At 47.5% G+C, this 23149-nt stretch overlaps 1 protein-coding gene across 1 annotated transcript in view; it reads right to left on the bottom strand.

The window, feature by feature from the left end:
• The window catches only part of LOC121676351 (store-operated calcium entry regulator STIMATE-like), a 29931-nt gene continuing 6782 nt past the window's right edge, over positions 1-23149 (bottom strand). The window contains 9 exon segments of the mRNA XM_042052735.1: positions 1-644; positions 1280-1380; positions 1383-1401; positions 6970-7086; positions 8061-8144; positions 9211-9323; positions 16643-16764; positions 18440-18535; positions 18754-18802. Coding sequence (XP_041908669.1) covers positions 531-644; positions 1280-1380; positions 1383-1401; positions 6970-7086; positions 8061-8144; positions 9211-9323; positions 16643-16764; positions 18440-18535; positions 18754-18802 — 815 coding nt within the window. The 3' untranslated portion in view covers positions 1-530.

Genomic DNA, 23149 nt, shown 5'->3' with positions numbered 1-23149 from the left:
TGTATGAAGCAATTCTAGGTTAAATATTTATTGGATTCCTTATAAAACAGTAAAAAGAATCAGATCCACTGAGACAATCTTCCCAATTCAAGACATTTAAATACATATTGCAAACCAAATCCTTTGAGCATTGTGCATATAAAAGTGTCAACAGTTCAGGTAGTACTGAATAGTCTTTTTTTTTTTTTTCTTTTTCTATAAAAAAGCAGACAATCTTTTCATTTCAGTCTCTAGCCCTGACAAAAAAAGAAGTCACACCCAGCTGGCCAGCCAGGGAAGTTACATCCCTGTATCCCCAACCTCAATGTGCCTGCCTGTGGGGCAGACAGGTAAAGCAGATACTGCTCAAGCCTGTACAGGATGCACAGATACCATCCCCAAGACAAGTGCAGGATAGGCCTAAGATGAGGCAGGCAAAAGGATCTCTGTAGATCCATAAGGGTCAACCAGTATTCCCCACCCTACCCTTCCTTGGCCAGCTCAAGGATCACAGTGCTGCTCATTCCTCCACCTCCCTTGTCCCGCTGGTGTCAGATGACCACTTGATAGCTGGGCTGCTTCATTTTCTGGCTGGTTCCCCGGAGTCCTGAAATATCCTGGTCGCTTTCAGACTGGTCAAAATCCATGTCTGGAGAGAGCAATACCTAGAAAGGAGAACAGACAGATGCTGATGGAGTCAAAGGTCTCACATCTTCTCCATAGTGCTTGCTGAACGAGTCAAACACCCCTAGAGAGGTCTGCTGCCAGATCCAATCCTCTCTGGCAGATGAGTAAGGTCTCAAGGTCATCTAGACCATCTCTCCAACAACAGCCAAACAGATTTGGGCACAGACACCATCTGGTGTCACAGCCCCCTTCCTTGAGAGCAGAATGGGCAGCTGAAGGCTCTGTTCCCCATGGGACAGGACTCACACATGGATATTCAGGCCTGGCTGAAGCCTCAGTGGAGATGTACAAAAACAAGGCCACATATTTTGTGAACAGCTGTACCACATGCAGACCTTTTCCCAGGCCCCCAGCTGCTTGTGACCTCCAGAGCTCAGCCAGAAGGGCAAGCAGAGCTGCAGGCTCAGTTTCAGCCATGGCCAGCCAGCTCAGGAGTGGTGTCCTAGCCTGGCAGCACCTCATTTCTGCCTGGCACAGCAGCTCCTGGCTCAGTCCTAATTGTGGGAGCCGAAGCAGAGCAGTGACACCTCTCACTGGTGCTTGAGGTGAAAAAGCACTTCTTTTTTTTTGGTTCAGGACCCAAAGGCTGCCCTTTGCCCCCAGGAATACCAACACTCTCAGTAGTTAACTCCACATCTGCAGGTACCATGGGCTGCTCTAAACTAGCTGCCATCAGCCTGGAGCATTCACAAGATGCAGATGGAGCCACGTGCAGGCATCGTCCAGCCACACCCTCTGGAAGAGGAAAAAGGCTGGATTTTATCCAGGAGATGGCTGCACTGACTGAGCTGAAACCCAATGCCAGCCAGCAGTGTGCATGGGTAAATATTCATGGCTGGACAGATTAAAATCATAGAATCCTCAAGGTTGGAAAAGACCTCCTAGGCTGAGTCCAACCATTAACTCAGCACTGCCAAGTTCACCATTAAACCTAAATGTCCCTGAGCACCACATCTACATGTTTTTTGAATACTTCTAGGGATGGTGATTCCATCACTTCTCTGGGCAGTCTATGTCAGTGCCTGACCACCCTTTCAGTAAAGAAATTTTCCTTAATATCCAATCTAAATCTCCTCTGGTGCAACTTGGTGTTGTGGTGGCTAAGTCCACTTTACACCCCCCAAGTTACCCTAAGAGTGATCTCTCCCTACAACACTGTGCTAGAAAGTTCTCCCTTTGTCTAGATTCTGTTGGTCACTGGCCCTCTCCCCCCTCCCATCCCTTTTCCCATTGGCCCCTGTTATGTCACTCAACCTTGCCTCTGCCCCTGAGCCCTCAGACCATTGGTTTTGGATGCTCTGCCCGCCTTTGGGAGCTCTCAGGATAAAACCACGTGTGGGTTCTGTTCTTGGTTCTTTGTCCCTGCTCCCTTCGGGTGTGTTGGTTCCATTGAGCGCCTCGGCAGTGCAGGCAGAGAACCCCTCTCACCTCTGTGTCTCCGGTTCGTGCCCAGGCTGTGGGTGGGTGTGAGCGGCTGTTCGTGACCACCTGTGAAGGTGAGATTGTGTGCTCGCGTGGGTGCTGGCAGCGCCGCCTGAGCGCTCCACGAGGGACCCCATAGGAATATACGTGGCATCGATCCACCAAAGCCCTCCTTCCATAACTTGGGACCACTCCTTCTTGTCCTGTTCTTGTTACCTGGGAGAAGAGACTGATGCCCACCCGGCTACAACCTCCTTTCAGGGAGTTGTAGAGAGGAATAAGGTCACCCCTGAGCCTCCTTTTCTCCTGCATCCCCAGTTCCCTCAGCTGCTCCTCATCACAGCTGTGCTCCAGACCCGGCTGTTTGCTCAACCCTATCCTACCCCCATCTCCTCAAACACCCACATTTGGCTTACAGAAGCTGCACTGTCACTATGAAGTCTCCCTATGCCTGACTCAGGAGCATTCCAGCTCAAAGGCCTAAGTACAGGGATGGTACATGGACTTTCAGCCCAGTGCTCACACACACAACATCCCCAGCAGCTCAACCTGCCCCAGAGCCCAGGATCCCCTGGGAAAAACCAGGAGCAGGGGGAATTACCCCATCTCTGTATCTCCATGTACAGCTGGGAATTCACGTGCCCTCCACTTGTTAGCACTCAGGCAGCACCCCGGGGCCAGTCACCACAGCAACAAAACCACTAAACAGGAAAAACAAAACTCCAGTGAGTCAATGACTTCAAAGGAGCAGAAGAGCCGCAGGGGAAGATTTCCTCCTCCCCACCCTCACACACACCCCAGCCCCTTCCATCCAGTGTTGTTATCTTCACAGTCAGACACCCAAAGGACAGCAGCAGCCTGGATTAAGATCTCTTGTTGTCCCCCTCATTGGTCTCAAGGAATTTTTTTTTTTGGTTCAAGACACACACTGGAAAGTTTCCATCTCTGTCACGTGAAGACTTCCTCTGTTTATCACACTGACATTGTGATGCTGTTGAACCTGAAAAAATGTGTGGCTAATTACTCACACGCAGCATTGTGAACTCACTGAGCTCTGACAGGGTGCAACAGAGTGGTTGTGGGGCCTGACAAACTGGTGGTTTTGGGTTTCAGCAGAAAACTCAAATCCCCTTGCAGCCAAGCAGGGATAGTGACACAGTGTTGTGCATCCAGATCCATTCAGGCTGCTACCTGCCCACCACACACTTGTAGGAAGCCACATGAGCCAACAGTCCCCCAGTAACCTTTCCACAATTCCCTAGGAAGCAGCACCACAAGACAGCACCTCGTTGCCACCATAGTCACAGGACATACCCTCAGATATAATTTTCAAGCCAAACTCCAATTTGAGAGTTTTCAGAACAACTTGGACAAGGCTCTTCACCTGCAGATGCATCCAGGTCAGGATCACAGCAGGCTGGTGGCACAGCTGGGAGTGGGACATGGTTTCCCAGTCCTGGGACAATGTGCTGCTGTCTCACTCAGCAGTCCTCAAATACCTCACACATTCCACAGAATGATTTGCCATGAGTCAGGAGGACTGTGAGGTGGGACAGTTTCCTTCCAGAGGCACCTCTATGCCCACCTTCATTTATCTTCCCTGTAAGGACCTGGCACCTGAGATCACCACAAGTTTTAGCTAAGTAAAAATCAAAAAAAAAGAAAAAAAATTGTTTCTCAGCTAAGCAACAGGCAAATCCAACTTGCTCTTGGAGTTTCTAAGTGTTTCAACACTTGTAAGTAAGCTGCACTGCATTGGTGTCTATCAGCATCTTCATCTAATGAATGCCAAAATACAGAGTTTCTTATGAAGGGAATTAGGACAGGTGCTGAACTCCATCCTGAGCAGGCAGGCCCTCATGCAGTACATTAACTTTCCTCCCAGCCTCTCAAAGTAGCCTCTAATTTCACCTTAATTTTTCTCACAAGTACCACTGTTATTGGACTTTCACTTTAAGGGTTGTCTCTAAAAATTTAAGCCTTCAGGAAAGGAACAGAAACTCATCCACCTCCCTGGGGGGGAAAAAAAAAACAAAACCAACAACTGAAAAAAGATCAAATAAAACATTATTAAAACTGAGTTGTTTTCCTGAGTGGAGGAAACAAAGAAATCTCTGATATGATCTAAAGTTCATTGAGAATTACAAGGGCAAGGGAAAAGAGCCTTGGGTCAAGGGCAGGACACATACAAAGCAAAAGTAAGGGCCTTGCAGATGAATTCATTTCCCCAGGCTGAACAGTACTGATGCAGGCTGGCACGAGAGAGAGACCTTTTTCTATCCCACAACAGGCAAAAAAAAAAAAAAAAAATACTCCATGAACATTTACAAGGCAGGGCATGAGACTGAAACAACACAAAGCTTAAGACTGACATGGGAGGAAAGAAGGGTGAAGCTCTTCCAACCACAGAGGGGGTTTGTCCCTTTCAGGGATTCAGTGGAAAAGAAGCAGCAAGAGCTCATCCTCTGGCTCACCAGAGGAGCTTTAAAGCCCACAAGACGCTGCCACTTCCTTGGCTGCAGCCACAGAGCCAGTAAATGACACCAGAGGCAGCACTGCTGTTGTTGGGTTTCTTCTTGTAGCCCAGCTGCTCTACCAAGCCAAGGACAGAGCTGAATTTTCCTGCTGCCCCAAGAAAAATCAGAGAGCGAGCTTTTAACAGGTTAACTTCAGCCCACTCTTTCCATTCTTCTTCCTATCTCTCCCCCTCCTTTTCCAAACACAAACTGCTAGTTCATGTGAAAATAATGACACTCCATTGGTGAGATAGGCAGAGGGTTGAAATTCAAGTCGGCAGCGAGATGGGGAGCTGGTGGCGCCTGCAGCGAGACAGCCCTGATGAACCCTGATAAATCATGGGACACATTAGCTCTGCCCTACAGAGACACTCCTCAGCCCCCCTTCCTTCTCCACTGGGCAGCAGTGAGAGAAGAAATTCCCCCACTTGAACAGGTTATTAGCAGCAACAAGCCCAGAAAATGCTCATTTTCTGCTTTTGAGTCTAAATTCCAGTCAATGCAGCTGTAGGGCTCAGCCTGACAACACAATCTTTAGTTCACAGCTTAAGAACCTGACACGTGAAGCAGAAGCTTATGGCTATTCCTCAAGGTCCAGTGCCAAGAAAGAGTTGGAAAACAGGTCACCCACTTCTGCATTTCTTCATTAGCTTCCTTCTCTGCCCAAAATATTTGTCAGGCCAGAGGCACAGGAACATACCTAGGCACAAAGGAGGCAATCCCTGCAGACTGCTCTGAGGAGAAACCAGTCCCCTTGGTAGCTCCATTGCAGTGATGGATCAGGGGGTTTCAGGGTGGACAGATGACCTGCACATTGTTCAGTTTTTGCTGAAGTCTTCAGAGAAAAGCAGTCAAGTACTTGGAAGATGGGAGAAACCTCTGACAGAAAGTAGCAGATTGTGGGAATTGTTTCCACCACTTGAAACTTCCTGTCTGGGTTGACCTGCCAGAAGAGGCTTTCAGAGCATCTGGAAATTAGCAGGTACCATCCCTTCAGATTATCCAAAACTGAGACAGAGGTCACAAAACACTTGCAGTGTTCCAGTGGAATAAGGCAGAGGTCCAGCTCCGTTTCCATGGAGGAGGAGTACCTGTGACTCCATCTGCCCATCCACGGCAGCCACCATCCATGGGACTGGATGTTGCAAGGTTTGGTTCCAAAAGCTGGGAAGGAGGTTGTTGTCTCAAATAGAGAAATCACCTCCTTACCTCTGCTTCTGAGCTGGTGTAATTTTAACTGACCTTGGGCCTTCAGGAGCACATCCAGTGAGCAGGGCAGGCCTTTACCACCAGTGACCTCGCCAGAGCTGTTTATCCAGAGGCAGGGCCAGGAAGAGTGACTCACTTATATCTCAACAGCTGCTCACATCTGTCTGCCCTCCCTGCCAGAGGCAGGATTCCTCTGACACTGCATGACCAGTGGCCACTTCCCCACTGCACCCCTGGGACACAGAAGCCTTGGCTACTGTGCAGACTGCCAAGCACACACTGTTAAAACATTACTACCTCTGTGTGTGCTGCTATGTCACCAATGATGGGCCATCCCACCCATCAGCATGAGAGCTGAGTTACTCCTCATGAAAGGGCTCTCAGAGAGCAAGAGCTATTTCTGTTCATCCCAAATTCCTCAGCAGAAGCTCCTCCAGGAGCCAGTCTGTGATTGCCAGAAATTATCTTATCTCTGTAAGTCTCGCCAGTGAGCTGCAGGGTATCAGCAGTCGTACAAAGAACACACTAAAACCAGGCCTGGGTGCCAGGAGAAAGAAGGGAATTCCTCCCAGGGACCAAGACTGTGGTCTCTGCCCAAAGGTCAGTAAGAAGCAGATGCCACCTACCCAACAAGCCACACATCATTAAGATGAACAAAGTCTGCTGGAACTGCAGCATTTCCTCCCCCACCATAACTTTTAAGTGTCAAACTCAGACTACACAAAACACAGCCTCCTCCAGCTAAGGGACAATCATCTGTTTGGAAAAAATACCAAATGCTGACAAAAATAGGATTCCCAGCTAAGCCTTGTCCTCTAAAAAGGATGCTAACAATTACAGTGAGGAAAGTAAGTTCTTCCCAGCTAAAATTAATTACAACTAAATATAGCAAAGCTCAGAGTGACAGTTTCAGCCTGCACACACATATCAGTGCAAAAGCCAGCTCATCCCTCCAAGATACTGTCATCATTCAGGGCAGTGTTTCAGCAACACTTCCTGGGCTGTGACATTGCTCATGGTTAGACAGAGTTTGACTTTGCAGGGTGATCACCAACATTCATAAAGCACCACCTCAGGTCTAGGCAATGTGATGTTCTGTTACACAGTTGTGGTAAAGCACACAGACCATCCCACAAGTTTGCATCCCTGGTCTTACCTGAGATTCCTCAGTCCTCCTGGCCCGAGGAGTTTCTATGGATCCATTGATGTCTAGGGTATTCTTCTGCTTGCATTTCCTCATGATCAAGCTGTCCACAACCCAGAACATAATGGCCTTGGGGAGAAAGAAGTTACATGAATACACTGCAGAGACCAGAATACAGAGTCATTCAGTCACAGATACTTCTTCTTTTGGAGAAGTCCTGCATCAATTGTGTCCATATGGATTGGATGAGTCAAACTCCTGAGGTCCCTTCTTACACAAGTCCTATTGTTTCCACAGTTGTCGAAGACCCAGATTAAAAAAGACCATGATAGGCCAAGTTTCCACCAGAACAAAACCACTGAACCAAGCTCCATCCAAAGTTCATCTGCCTGAACCAGTCCCTGGTCAGTTCTTTGAGGACCAGAATTTGCTTTCTAATGTGGAAATGCAGCTGGGATGGTGGAGAGAGGCAGATCAGTCCAACTTTGCCAGTGCTGCATTCACTGAAATGTGCATGGGATGAGTTGAAAGTGAGTTCAACTCCCTGCTTGTCCAGGGAGCATCTCAGTGTTAACACCATGTTCCCACTTCCCACCTTAGCAGGAACTGAGCAGCAGGTCAAGGATGACCCAGAACCAGGGGAACCAGGAAAGAGCTGAGCTTTCAAGAGGTTTTGTGGAACTAGTTTTGAGAGGAACAACAGTTCTGGGTAACCTTGATCACCTTATCTTGCTGTAACACAATTTGACATCCAGCCAAATGACTGGATTGCCAAGGTTACAAGCCATCCTATAGGACCTCAAAGGGTTTTTGGGCATCCTCAGGCTCACAGCTTGCTGCTGAGATGAGCTCTCACCTAACAAGACCCAGTTGTATTCCAAGTGGTGAACAGTCAGTCCCACAGCAGCTCAAAGAAAGGGACGGGAATTGGGAACAGAGACTGTGGCAGCGACAGATTTGTGACAGATATATTTATTTCCACACCCCTCCACCCTGTCCCAGCCACTTCAAGGCTGCCCCCAACCAGTCCCTGTGCACACTCCCACGAGGGTGGACCATGATTTCCAAACCAGCCCACCCTGCACTGCAGGGGCACCACTTACATTGACTATGAAAGGCACAACAAACATGACCAGGACGAGCTCCAGCTGAGGGTTTGGGATGTAACCCAGGAGGATCTGCTGAACCTGCAGAGGAGAAAACATTTAGAGGCCTTATTTGCACAGCTCTGTTGCAAGACCTTTGATGAAAACTTGTTGTCTTCCTACATGAACAGCCAGAGCTCTGCAGCCTGTGCTTCAACCCCACTCTTAGAGAGATTACACAGGATATTCCCTTAGCCCAGCTGCCAAACACATCATTTTGTACAGAAACAAGTACTGTGAGTCTTTCAGTGTAACTATCTGTGGCAACAACTGGTGGGACTTCCCCTGGCTCCCTGGAGATCATCTGCTGAACAAGGACACCAGCCATGAGCAATAATCATGGAGAGGAATCCAGCAGCATCTCTGAATCTGGATTCGTGCTGCTGAACAAGTTCACATCCAAGTTTGAGCACTGTGGGCTACTGGGTTTGAAGAACAACCCTTGAACAGGTAAGTGCCCCCAGACTGCTGGAGACAACTCCTCAGTCAAGTTACACACAGTGCCTGGTACCTCAGAGCCTGGTGCAAGTGCATTCCAAACTGGAGCTACCACTGACTCCCAGAATTGGGTTTTATACCCATCACACCTATCTGATACCAGGTATGTGGGCTAAAAGCCCCACAGGCTATTATTTTTATTTTTTAAAGAGAAACTTCTGATCAACACAATTAACATTGCATCAGCTGCCATGCAGAAGCAGCTAAACAGGAAAAGACAACACACTATAGCTCTTTCCAAATTAATCTCTAAGAGTCCTCCTGGTTTAGGCACAGGATCACAGAACATCAACATGGACTGACCTGACAGAATAAATAGAAATCCTCTGGCAGAACTGAAAGAGCTCAGCTGCCAACCCAGCCCATTTTAGCCTTCCAAGAATAGGAAGGAAAATGAAAGCATCATCTTATTCCATTAGTTTTTGACTAGCAAAAGAATGCACCAAAAGCCAAACCATTATGAAAGTCACGTTTCCCAAAATTTAAATAGCTAATGATTACAGAGTGATGTCAACAAGTGTGAGGATTAAAGGCCTTCAATAATGGGAACCATGAATCAGGCTGACAAAAAACAAACCACAACAGCTACAGCTACAAAAACACTGCTTACCTTTGTCCAACCAGGGATAAGCAGGACAAGGCTAATCACGGTCTTCTCAAAAACCATTATCAGCAAATAGAGGATACACTGGCCAATCCAGGCAGCAGCTTGTGGAGGGTCACCTGGAAAAAGAGAATATTAAATCCGGGACAGAGGAAAGGAGGAGACAGATTGGCAGAAAAGTTGCTTCATGCTTGATACTGACCCTCCTCTCCAGAAGGACCAATCCATAACCTGCACACTCCTCTATAAAATAAAGTGAATGCAAATAAATCATTAAAGATACCATCTGCAATGTGCTCCCTGCCAAGCCTTACCCACATAGTTGCCATAAACGATTTTAAAATTTCAAGTCACCATTTTCACTGCAAGCAGCGTAACTTCTCAGGCCTGAACAGAATTATTTTATTGTGCTGACAAAGCGAAGGGCTGGTTATGTGATACTGCCTGAGCAAGAGACAGGGGCTCCATCACCCCAGGTTTTAAAGCAACTCAGTCAAAAAGAATCAATGCTAATTAAATATGAATGTTTCCAACAGGGTACTCACCAAGTAATAAGGAAAAGCATATTTGTACTGTTAACAACAATAATGGTTCTCTATCTATTACATGTGCTTGCTTCAGCCCTCTGTGAGCACCCTGCCAGCTGGTTATCACCTCCCCTGGCTCGCCAGAAGATCTCAGGTCTGCAAAACTGAGCCACTGTATCTAGCTCAGGAAAGCTGCAGCATTTCCTCTTACCACTTAAAGACAAAGATAACCCCTGGCAACTCTTGTTCCCAGCATAATCTGTCCGGAATTTGGAATTCCATCCGTGCAAGGGAACCTGCGCAGTTGGCACTGAGAGATGCAGTGCTCAACGTGGTGAGGTGGCAGCAGGCTGGGAGCTCTGCTTCACTTTTGTCCACTTTTCAGCACAATTCTGTCGAGATGTGGCAGGGGAAGACAAAACCAGCAGTCTGCAAAGGCAGATTTATCTACACCAATAAAAACCTCTGGCCATAAAACCCAGCAGCACATACTGGGATTTAGTAAGAACTGGTGTCCAACCAAGCCCCAGATCCATGGGGATCAGCTTCCCAGCAAGTGCAACACAGGTTTACAGGTACATTTGTCCTTGTTCTGTCATGTGGTAGCAACATAACAGAACATCTGCCCCGTTGCAAAGCTACAGCTAAAAAGTAGGGGCATCCTGGTGGTGTCCAAGGTAGGATCACCTTGTGCCCCAAACTCTGAATTGCTCAAGCTGTGACTGAGAAGGAAGCAAAGGAGGGGAGAGAGAAGGATCAGGAGGCTGAGGGTGCAGGGATGAGGAGAGCAAGCAGAGAGAGCCAAACCAGCAGGAACTGCATGGAGGGAGGGCAGGAAGAGGGAGCCAGGAAGGTTATGTGGAAACACACCCAGCAGAACCCACGGAGGACTTCGGAGAGCGGAATCTCCGCTCCCTGGCAGGCAACAGCTTAATGGGTGGTCTGTGAGGAGATGGGAGCAATGTTAGAGGCAGCTAGCAGCTACAGGCTGGTGTCAGAAAGGCTTTGATCTTCCTAAAAACCTCTCCCAATAGATCAGGATGCCTGGTTGCCTCTGGAACACACGTTGGGTCTAGTGAACCTTTTTACCCCATACCCCAAAACAAACCAATTCTCCCAGAAACCCCCATGTTACCACCACCCATCAGAGCTCCCAGTACAAACAAAACAAGAGAACAAACACATCTGTTGTGTCCTTCCTGCATTTGAACTCTTTCCCTTTCGCTCTGTGTTGTCAGCTGTGCTTTGTCCCCCATGGAGGGACAGGACTAACAGCCACAGCACCCTTTGTGAACTGGCTCTCTGTGACAGCAGTTCCCTCTGTCATCTCAGCTTGCCCAGAACGCAGCAGAGAGTTTGAGACCCCTCCCAAATACCTGTCCCCTCACATCCTTCTGGGAACAGGTCATTACCATGTACCATCACAACAGCAGGCTGTGATTCTTTGTTCTGCATTCTGTGCACTGGACAGCCCGAGGCAGGTTTTGGCTCACCAGGCTGATACACGGACACTAGGAAAGACAACCTGCTAATTCTTAACCCATCCTAGGCATAGACTTGCCTGAGTAGTCAGGACTTAACTTCCATGCCCAGCAGGGAGATCAGAGGGTGTTTCTACTGTTATTTTTTGCTGCATCCTGATTTCCCAAGGACAGGAGGCTGCTCTGTACCAAAATGATTCAGGGCAAGGGTGAAAATGAAACAGCAGCATGGCCTTAAGGGCTGCAAAGATGACTTAGAGACAGCAGCTCATTTCCACTTCACCAAGGAATGCAGCTGTTTGCTTCTTACATCAACAGGTGTGGAGTCATCCAAGGACCATTGATCCACCCCAGTGTCCATCATCCACTAATCCACCACCTAACACCACTAATTCACCTAACTCTGACCAATACCAGGAACATTCAAGTCAGCATTTTCTATGAAGCTTTTGGTGTGGTCCCTAGACAAGCCCGTAAGACAGATTTGCCCCATCTCCTCCTTCCACAGTAGGGAAAGGCTGGAAGACTTGAGCTGAGCTCATGTAAGTGCTGGTTTCCTACAGAAAGCTGGTCAGATGGGCTCTCAGATTCTGCCTGATGTCTTTAATGGATTAAGTGCTGTCCAGAGCTGCCCTGTTCTGTGGATGGGAAAGGATTCTTCTTGCAGGAAGAGTTATCAATGCATAAATCTCGAAGAGAGCCCACAAGACTTTCATGTTGGCAGCCAGTAAAACTGATCTGCTACCTGGAGGCTAAAAAAAAATTTAAAATAAAATAGATGTCCTCTTCCTACAAGGAAAGGAAAGCCCTGACACAGCAGAGTGGGGAACTGGTCCGAATGATCTTTGCAGCCTCCACATCACACCTGTTAGGTGATTGTATGTATCCCACTCCCTTTGAACCCTTCCACTTTCTTGTTCCTGGTTCTAGCTGGGAGGTAACCCAGGACACCTCAGCTCTACACATGGAGTCTATCACAAACCTCTCCCTTTAGCTTAATGAACACCCTCTGCTAAAACCTTCTTACAGCCACCTCCCATCCTCACAGAAATTAATATCCTCCTTCACCCCGAAGGATGCACCCACTGAATTCTGACTGCTCTCCTCCAGCAGCATTGCTGGTGCTCCCCACCACCAGCAAAACTTCCTTGGAACAGCCCAAGGACCACTCGAGCCCGTGGCAACCTCACACAAACGTGTCTCATATTCCACTTGTGCGTGGGAGCCCAGCTGCTGGGGAGCCAGAGCAGCAGTGCTTGAGGTATTTGAGCTGTTACCACACAACAGGATTAGTTTTAATCCAGGCTGCCTAATGCACCGAGCTGTCAGCACAGCCCACACGTTACTGCCAGACAGCTTTATTTACCGTCTTCTGGGGACTGTGTGTGCATAAAGCAGGTAGGAAAAAAGCTTAACCACAGCCAAAGTGGAGGGTTCAGGGGGTTTGAGGAAAGGCAAGTGTTTGAAAGCACTGAAAGCTGTACTGGCTGACAAGGTCAGGGTAGAAAAAGTCCGTAAAAACTTGAGATACTCAAATGGCACCTCCAAAACCAAGGGATCTAATTATCAGTGCCAAGTACAGAGGAGGGTAGGAAATAGCAGTAAACTCTGAATTGTGTGAAATGCTCACTTGGAGGGCAAAACCAGGCTTTTAGAGATGGGAATGTGATGCATCAGAGCAGCCAGATGGGTCCAGTGGACACCCCAGACCCTCTCTGCATATTCTGCACCTGAACTAAATGACTGAATCATAGAATGGTGTGGGCAGGAAGGGACCCCATGGGCAGGGACACCTCCCACTAGACCAGGTTGTTCCAAACCCATCCAATCTGGCCTTGAACACTTCCAAGGATGGGGCATTCCCAGCTCCTCTGGACAACCTGTTGCACTGCTGAACTGGCAAAAAGTGAGTGCACACTTGGAATCTGCCAGTATGCAGTGTCACACCACTGCTCTGGATCTTTGGTCCCTGTGGATATTCCAGTTGCAGGGAACAATGCTCAGTCCTCTCCTTACTTTTCCCCCCTGGTCCTAGGGGTGGAAAGGCCCAGCACGCTGAGGAGAGGACAGCCCCTCAGGTTAGAGATATTTCCAGCAGTGTTTCCTCAAGCATCAGCAGCCAGCTCCCTTGACTGCTCCAGGACGTGGAAATATTTGTTATGGAAATTTTGCACAACATCACCACGGGGCCAAAAGCAGCCTACACAGGTCCTCAGTTAAACTCAGCAGTTGGCACAGAGCATATTCTCTTAGAACTAAATTTGACCAGCAGAGTTCAACAGGCCACTAAACAGACTTTGAAGGCCTCCAAGCAAGATGCCTTTCCATTTCCAGACACTGAACGAGCACAAAGCATCAGGCTTGGATAGCCAGTGACCACAGCTACAGTCACACACAAGTCAACTTCCAGATGGGCATCCAGAGGGACATTTTCCAGTGAGAACACTTTTCCTCCCCCTCATTTCTTAATGCTCCTCTAGAAAAATTTACTTGCCCATTGCAGGAAATCTCTCTCTTAACGCAAATTTGTGGCATTTGCTTACTTAAAAGAAATACTGAGGTATTTCTAAAGTAATCCTGGAGAATTATTAACCACAATTAAAATGTCAGGACACTGCAGCCATCCAAAGGGGTCTGCTAGGGAGCTGTTCATTGCCATGTGGAGGGAGAAGACAGCTGGACCAGTTTGGAGATGAGGCAAAGTTCAACCAGGCTTGATCTGCACACCCTGACTGGAGCCAGCACCTCCCCTGCTCAGTCTGTCCAGGTCCAACAGCATCTCCAACAATTTGGGTATCCATCTCCCACATCTTCTGAAGCTTAAACTCTGCTTTATTCTCCTCCCTGTGCTGGTTCCCTACAGGGACAGCTCCTATAGCCATGACCTGCTACAGCAATGGTGCATTTGTGGAATTTCACAGAATCATCACAGAACGGTTTGGGTCGGAATAGACCTTAAAAGAAATCACCTAGTTCCAATCCCCCTGCCATGGGCCATCAGGCTTCTCAGGGTCCCACATGCAACCTGGCCTTCAACACCTCCAGCAGTAGGAGTTTGTTAGCTTTGAGTAGGTGTAAGGCAACCATATGCCCCAAAGCCCACCTGTGCCAAGAACACACTTCCCCAGTCTTTGATCTTAGGAGCCAGGCATCCTGAGAAAAGACAGCACCTTCCAAAATGCAACTTCATGTGTTTAGAGGCAATTCAGAGAGTAATCAAGAGCTGCTGGGCAAAGATGGAGTAACATAAGCAAACAGGAGCCTTTGATCCCCCACTAGCTGTAAAAAAGGTCATTCCTGGCTGCAGCAGTGTTTGGCCATGAGCTCAGGCACAAGAGAGGCCGACCTCAGAATTCCTGTTCCTGCGTTTTTGGAAATATGGAAGTAATTGATTTTTCTAAACAGTTCTGGGCAGCTGGATGCTTAAAATAGTAGCACAGATTTAAGTGCTTTCCCTCTCCTTTATTACTTTGCTTCTCCATTAATGCAGCTATTGCATCTGCACCAGGGGACCCAGCCTGGGCTGTGGAGGCAGGAGGAGCAACCACAGAGCAGGAGAAACTGCTGTAGCCCACGCCAAAGGACAGCTGCAGTGGTTTGCATCAGTTGCAGGGATGCTGGAAGGACATGGCTGCAAGAGATTTTTTTTTGCTTTTGTTTTTCTCCGAGTTGATGCAGGAAGATGGGTACTGGCTCTACTGGACAAAACCACAATCATTCTGTTCTGATGGTTGGAGCAAAGGCACTGAGTGCTGTTTGCAACGTGGATTTGGTGCTCCCCTGGTTTTCTCCTCTGCAGGAATTATGTTGCTTCCCTCAATTCTCCTGAGGAGCAAAAGTCTTGTAGAGCAATTAGCCCAGAAAATGAATCATATTCCTGGAGCCTGCATCAAACTGCACAAAGTTTACAAGCGTCTCTTCCCAGCCGTTTTGGAAGTTACTTAATGCCAGAGATGAGGACAGGAGTGTTTTCCTTCCCCAGCCCTGCCACAGGATTGCCTTGGACATGTCACTTGGCTCCTACTTGAATTTTCCACTGGGGTCACTCTGGCCAGAGACCTGTACCGAAAACTGTACTCGATGGATGAGATATTTAACCCCCAATCCAAGAACTAAATTCAAGCAACAGCACAAACTTATTTTTGCTAATGAAAGCAAGTTTTTCTCAAAGGAATGAGTTGCTTCTGTGGTCTAAGCCAGCCCTAATGAAGGGCCAGCTACAGCTCAACAGAAGTTCATCACTGCTCTGCCAATACACTTTGCCTGTTTCCTTGCTTCTGCTCAACTGCAGACGTGGCATGCAAAGCTGAAGCTGTGTCCTGAGGTGGTTGGGCTTCCAGTCCTTGTTGCTCAAAAGGGGAAAAACTCCAGTTCCTGAACTAAGAATATCTGGATTCTTCTGCTGTCTCATCTGACTGACTTTAGGGATCTATTATAAAGGAGGAGGCATTAGGGAAAATACAAAAGGTAGTCCCACCACCCAATGCCTGCTGTCAGGATGCTGAACCGGCTTGCCATCAGCCTTTAAAGCCACTCTCAGGTTTGAGAGCTGGCCCTGCCACATCACATCATCTCATTCCCACTCCGTAGCTGCTCCTGCTGCCTTCACAAACCCCACCATGCCCTTCATCCTCTGCCATGACCCATCTGCACATGCTGAGTGCGAGCCTCAGTAAGTTCACAAGGCAGTGCAGTCCTCCAAACTAATCCTAGTTCAGCCCAAGTTTCACCAGCCCAGATACCAGAGCAGCTACTGAAAATACAAAGAAACATGACTAACTTCAGAATAGACTTAATGATTAAGGTCTCAAAGGCACTACAATTTGTATGTATACAGTAAGATGTATTTTCTCAAGCACGATCGAGTTCATCTGTACATTAGATGTAATGTGAAACAGGCAAAGCATTAATTTTTCCCTTTCCTGCAGCTTCGCCTGGCTCTGCTCCTTTAGAAGGGAACTGCTACCCTCTAGTGGGGCTGGCTGAGAGCAGCTTCTTGGAAACGTTTTCTCCATCTCAAAGTAGGAATTTAAAAAGAGGCCAAACTTGAGAACTCAAGTTTTGGGGCCCCGTTGTGCCTGGCCGGTGCCTACCACAGGTCAAGGCAAATGCAAGAGCAACTCCATATTCTGAATGGAGATGGTAGGAAAAACCCCAGAGAAGACCCCCACAAAAGAACCCCAAACACCTTAATTTACCACATGGATGTCCTGGGGTGTATTATTCATCCAAAGAAATGTTCAGCTTTTCATCACCACCCTGCTACACTCCAGTGTCCCAGCATTTAATTCAACAACCATCCTCTGTGAGCTCCTTGGAGAAGGCAGCTGCTCCTGTTATGGCTCCAGACTGTAGTTCCTGCCATTTTCTTGTCTCCATTCCCAGCTGGGAGCACACCAGCCCCCTCTGGGCAGAGCAGGTGACACCTACCATACTCCCCAAAGACCAGGTACGTGTATTTCTTGTGCTGCACGATCCAGGAGACAACTTTCACACCCAGCCAGATCAGCAGCATCCCCAGCGTGGCATCAAGGATGAAATTAATAAGGTAGCTAGGAACAGAGGAAAATTCAGGTTTCAGCAGTGTTCTTAAGTCTTATTCAAAACCTTTAATTTCAATACAGAAATAGATAAGAAAACTTCCAAGATTTTAAATAACCCCATGTAACAACCCAAATTGGCCTCCTTTCTCTTTTATTGCATTTTCCTAAGTCTTACCAGCAATTTCTTAGTTTAAAACCTCATTCAGGAGAGAAGGGACAGGCTCTACCAACTCTCTGGCACTGCTCATTTATTCATATGCAATAAATACTTATTAAAAGTTATCCCCCCAAAAAGGAGGCTTTCCATTTGCATCATCATTTTTTCTTATTAAAAAGAATGAAATCCCAAGTTTTAGAGGAAACAGAACCAAATTATTCTAGAATTTCACACAAGAAAATGGCAGCTTTTTGGAGACCACAGCTGCTCTACAAACTGGGCAGCAGAAGAGGCAAAAAGTCCATTTTTCTGAGCAGCTGCAAGAGGCTCCCAAAAACAGACTGAGAGGTAGGTTTTGGGAGAGGTGATGGGCCCTGGCTCGGCAGTGGGAATCCTAAGGTCCCCAAAAACCTCAAGTTCAGATCCCAGTGCAGATCCAGGAGCTGAACCCATCCCTGCCAGAAAAATTGGGCTCAATGGATTTGTTCTGCAGCTTTGGATGTTTAAGTGTCACTGGGCAGAGTGCCAGAGGCAGGAGACTTGCAGGGACCTTGGAGTGATTGCAAGGTCCAAGCTCTAATCCAGGGCTTGGTATTTTAATGAACTCCAAAAGGGAAAAAAAAAAAAAAATCACATAGACTAATGTGTTTTTTATGCAGTTTTCCATTATTGCAATATTTTCTGCCAGATTTCTACAGCATGAAGAAAACACCAAACACAGAGCTACCAGCAGTGAACATTTCCTTTTCCAGAACTCGATACTGCCTCTGAACCAAGAAATTGAGAACAACAATCTGCTTTTGATATCCACTTTGAAAGCATAACATTTTCTACAACCAAAAGCTCAGACTGGCTTTTTACAGTTTCCAGCTGCTGAAATCAGAGCATTCCATACAAACATGAGGCTCTGGCAGTTTGTACCAGGCAGGACACAGAGTAAGAGCCTCAAAGCCCAGGGACAGGGCTGAAGGGTTTTAAGCTGCCTGGTTCAGGATGACAAGCCAGGCAGTGCAGGAAAACACAAAACACACATCAAAAATAAACAACACACCCAAAGGGCACAGCATAAGCATGAAAGGGTTTATTTTAAAACACTGTCCGTTCAAAAAAACAACAATACATCATTTGAGGGGTTATGTGCAGCCCCAGCCAAACTTGTGTCTGCTTAAAGAAACGTATCAAGGTACAGCACTTTAATATAAAAAAAGGAGACGGGCCAGAAAGTTTTAAGGAGCATTTTGGAGCCTAGAGGAGTTTCTCAAAATGAGACAAGGTTAACTCTGAAACTAAATTTTTATCTGCAAAGTGGCTGAAGTAAAGATGGCACTTCCACATGACATCTGAAGTTTGGGTTAGAAATCCTCCAAACAGGACCAACAAAGAAGACAACAGAGACCACAAAAACAAGCTCAGCAGGGTTTATCTCCAGGCAGTGCTTCAAATGGATCCGTTTACACTGTTTATAACCCTTCCCAACACAATTCTCCCTTTGACAGATGCATGATTTCAAGTGCCTTGTGTACTTACAGAGAGCAAGGGTCCTCCTCAGTGAGATCAGACAGAAAAACATTGGCAAAGTGGATGAAGAGGGCACCTATTGCTTGCTTGGAGGTATCATAAAACCTGGAGGAAAAAACAAGATTTTCTGGAGGAGCTATAGAGGGAATTTCATTTCTAGGGAGTACCAACTACTTTATGGAGGTTTCCTTGGGAGGCAGCAGCACATTTCATTTAACAACTAAATGTCATGAAGGATACACAGGGGGCCTCGAAGATTGTTCATATAAGAGAAAATAATATTATGAACACGGTCTTTTCAAGTTTCAAATGAAAAATCTCACCATATCCTCCAGGGACGCCTCTCTGCCTTTGGTTCCTTAAATCGCTTCACTGCAAAGAGAATTAGAGAGGTTACATTACCCACATGAACCACTCCACGTGTGCAGCCCACACCCATCTTCACTGCAGAAGCAGTCAAAAAATCCTGCAGGACCCTCAGCATTTGCAAGGTAAAAGCTGAGCAAAGCCAAAGGACCTCCCCAGGGTGGTGGTGGAATCACTGTCCTTGGAAGTGTCCAAACGACATGTACATGGTGCTTAGGGACACGGGGTAGGGGTGGGCTTGCCACTGCTGGGTTAATGGTTGGATTTGATGTCCTTGGAGGGCTTTTCCAGCCTTAATGATTCCATGGCTCTATTCTCTGGCCTGGATGCAAACCAACCAGAGGCAATGCCTGCACCCACGGGTCAGCGGGATGGACAGCAGAGGTGTCTGGAGAGAGGTGGGTGCTTCCAGCATCCCATGCTGCCAGCATCCCTCAGCAACAGCACTCCCATGCCATGGGAAGTGACCTAGGGAAAGCTAGGGAGGGGTCATTGCTACCTACCAGCCCTAAAAAATCCTCCCAGGGAACTTGAAATTACGTTAGTGACAGCAAAGGAACTCTTCCTTCTTTGGAAACACACAAGGTCAGGTAACTGCTCTGTTCTCTCCATCTGGGTTTGAGCACTCAGGCTCCCCCCAAGGGACAGCCTGGGCTCATTCCCCTGGGAAATGCCTTCCTGATGCAATGTGGAAGGATGCAGGGACTTCCCTGACCTGAGCCTTGACATTTCAAAAGTGCAGCTTTGTACTGCTTTTACTGGCAAGGCGACGGCAATAGATGAAAAGGTAACAGCGACAGAACAACGGGGAACTGCTTTCAACTAAAAGAAGAGATATTTAGACTGGGGAGAAATTCTTTACTGTGACAGTGGTGAGGCCCTGGCACAGTTTGTCCAGGGAAGCTGTGGCTGCCTCTGGATCCCTGGAAGTGTCCAAGGTCAGGCTGGACAGGGCTTGGAGCAACCTGGGATAGTGCCCATGGCAAGGGGTAGAATGAGATGGTCTTTAAGGTCCCTTCCAACGCAAACCATTCTCTAATCCTGTGATCTCCCTAATCCCAGAACTTCAGTCAGGCACGTGCAGGGCTTTTGTGTCAGTCTCAAACCCACCAAAACCCAGCACTGCAATGACCTGATCCATTATTGCCAGCAATGAGTAACAAAGCATCAGTCAAGTTACACCAGACATTGCTGCAGCAGTTTGTGCTATCCCTGCCCAGAAACAAAAAGCTGTTGTCCCTCATCCAGCTGAATCCCACCACAAGATATCCCTGCAGCAATGACTTCCATCAGTACAGACAAGATCTACCATCACTGGTGTCCTTCAAAGGCCCATTTGCATTTCCCCTACCCACAAGCATCAGACCCACAGACCAACCAAGTGGCCAGAAGTGTTTAAACCAACCCTCAGCTCATGGGGGCAAAGAGCACAATGCTGCAGAGAAGCTGTTGGAGGGGTCTTCAGGCCATTAGGCCAGCCAGCTGACCACTAGCTCAACCACAGCAGCACCAGGGGTGATTTTCATTATTTTCTTAATGAGAAGTGACATGTTATGTATCCACAGCCACTCAGGCTAGAAATACAGTAATTCAGTGTGATAAGATGACAAGTAAGAGGTAAGAAGTTAATGGTGTGGTGCCTTGTTGAACACAGCTTGTCATGCCTCATTAGATTTAAGAGAGTTATCTGAGACTGTGTAATTATCAGAGACAGTAAAACTGTTGTATTAAAGATAAAAGCTAGTATTATAGAGAAATAATTAACTGCTTAATAGGGCATTTACTGAGCAGAGCTGCAGCAGGCTGTCTCCAAATTAAACCAGAAATCCAGCCAAGATTACCAGAGCTTAAACAGAGAGCAGAGTTGTTTGATAGCTGTGACCTGGGGTTAGGGGGGATGTTAAATCCACACAGAAACAGCACCACATCTTTGAAGACTCCAGGAGATGATGGAGCCCTCTGTGAAGCAGCACTTCTGTCCTTAGTGAGTACAGCAGGGCTCTGGAGACTGAGCAGCAACTGCAAAGCTTCCCTCTCCTCCTCCAAGCCCTACAGAGTGCCAAGCCATGGCATGCATGGCAACAGGCTCAGCTGGATGAGGCTAGAGAAAGGCTGAAATCTCCTCTGCTCTTCTCAAAATGTGTTTCCACTCAGCAGGTGGAACTGGATGATCTCTAAGCTCCCAACCGTTCTGATTCTGAGACTTTGTAAGGTCAGGAGAAGGGGACCCAGGTCTATTCCATCAAACATGAGCAGAGCACCACTGGGATGACAGCCTGCCTTCTTCAGGGTGTGCCCTCACAAATCACCACTCTGCCCCTACTCGGCTCCAGCTGCTGCAGACAAAAAGCTGTGAAGTTGAACCAAAAGGGAAGGAAGACGAGTGACAATTTGAGAGATTCCCTGCCCATGGCTGAGAAAGGGTAGGGCAGGAAACAAAACACTTCCCAGCCCTTCCTCTTCAGTCAAGGACAATAAAGATCATACATGCTTGAAATTCCCTCAGAACTACCAGGCTGGGTGGAAGCTGACATCTGAATGAGAACCTGTGAAATGTTAAAAGAAGAAAGATTTGGAGGAGTCTTTCAATATAGATCTGGAAACAGTCAGAAAGCTAGAAGATAAAAGCACAATGACAGCTGTCCTCACTCTTTTTCCAGGGTAACATAGAGGCTAATATTCATGGTGTTCTGTTGATGCAGTAGAAAGGGGACAGACAGCTTTGCCTGCCCTAGACACAGATAAATGCTGTGAAGTTACCAGATCTTGCCACAGTCAATGTCCCACAGTCTACTTCTGCTTTTAAACAAATTCTCTGATTATAACTGATCAGGACAAGGGCAGCAGCAACAACAGCCCTATTCCCTTGTGCTGTTCCTCACCCATGCTGGAGCATCCTCCCTGCATCCCCCGTTGACCCCACACTGCATTCAGGCAGATCTGCTGCAGATTTGTACATCAGAACAGGTATAAACCCCTTAATTTAAGCAGAATTAGCTGCAGCATCAACCAGCTGCTGATCAGCAAAACAGGCTACCAAGTCAGGTTTCTACAAAACTATAGGGGGAAAGTTATTTCCCTAGGAGATGGTTAGACATGCTTGGCTGAAAGCCAGACCACCTCCCTGACAAATCTTACTGCAATCAACCACAGGACTCTGAAGTTGAGGTTTGGAAGGGAGCTGCTGACTCCACAGCCAAAGCTTTTGGGATATGATTTACAGGCATGCAAGCCCGACCCCACCGAGCTCAGCCACAGGCCCAGGGGATGGATACTGAAGCCACAGGGATGAACCTTTTATTAGAAGTACTACAAGACGCATCAATACACTTAAATTGTGAAAGGTCCACCAAAAATAAAGGCTGAAATGCCCCAAACTGGTGATACTGTTACCTGCTTTTAAGAGGGGACTAAATTGACTGCCATAAACCCCATCTGCAGGGCCACATCCCACTAGCAAGAGCGGCAGGACTTTATTCCTGGCCTGTGCCAAAGAGGACTGGGAGCTACTGTACCAGGGAGGAAAGAGAAGCTCTTCCCGTACCCAACCTCTGTGTTATTTTTGGCAGTTCAGTCTCCAGTAACACATTACCACCTATTTTGCAGGACACACCCTTTCCCAAGGCCTTTTCCAAGCCTCAGCAGGAAAGAAGCCAACATGCAGGATACGGAGCCAAAACCCTGGGGTCTGCACTATTCTTAGCCAGACAGCTCGACCCCAGACACAATGGGAGGAAGCAGCAGCCACTGTTTGCAGAGAGCAGCCAACATGCTGCTGGCCAGAAAAGTGTGAAACTTCCATTTCCCATCAGGTTCAGGGAGTAGCAAAAGTCCTGGTTTTCCTCCTCAAAACACCTGTCAGTGGCTTGATGACACGGACTGCTACTGACTTCCATCCTTTGGTCTGCACTAGGTGTATTTAGTCATTCCCTCCCAAATAGCCTTGTACCAGTTACAAGAATGCAAGCACAAGTAGGAAAACTGGCAGAGGAAGGAACAGAGATCGAGGCTACGTTCATGGAATCACAGAATGGTTTGACTGAAAGGGACTTTAAAGACATCTCATTCCAACTCCCTGCTATCGTCAGGGACACTTTCCACCAGCCCAGGTTGTTCAGGAGCCTCAGCTGGATCACTCATCCTTCTGGAGACTCCAAGTGCCCCAATGAAGGCCACAGCATACCCTGGCATGGTTCTCAGTTTTAAGCTCAACCCCCTGTGTCTTATTTCCACACAGATTCTTAGAGCTGTCATGGCCAAGTGCCAGGTGGTCACCAACCAAAGCTGTGAGGTAACAAGCATCAGTTGTGCTCTGCACTTTGAGAACAGAACATATTATGTGCTGATGCAGTA

This window comes from Corvus kubaryi, unplaced genomic scaffold, assembly GCF_017639235.1.
Source record: "Corvus kubaryi isolate FWS band 111438036 unplaced genomic scaffold, C.kubaryi_AGA036_p1.0 135, whole genome shotgun sequence".
Classification (NCBI taxonomy): domain Eukaryota; kingdom Metazoa; phylum Chordata; class Aves; order Passeriformes; family Corvidae; genus Corvus; species Corvus kubaryi.
This window is presented reverse-complemented; position numbering and strand designations above follow the sequence as displayed.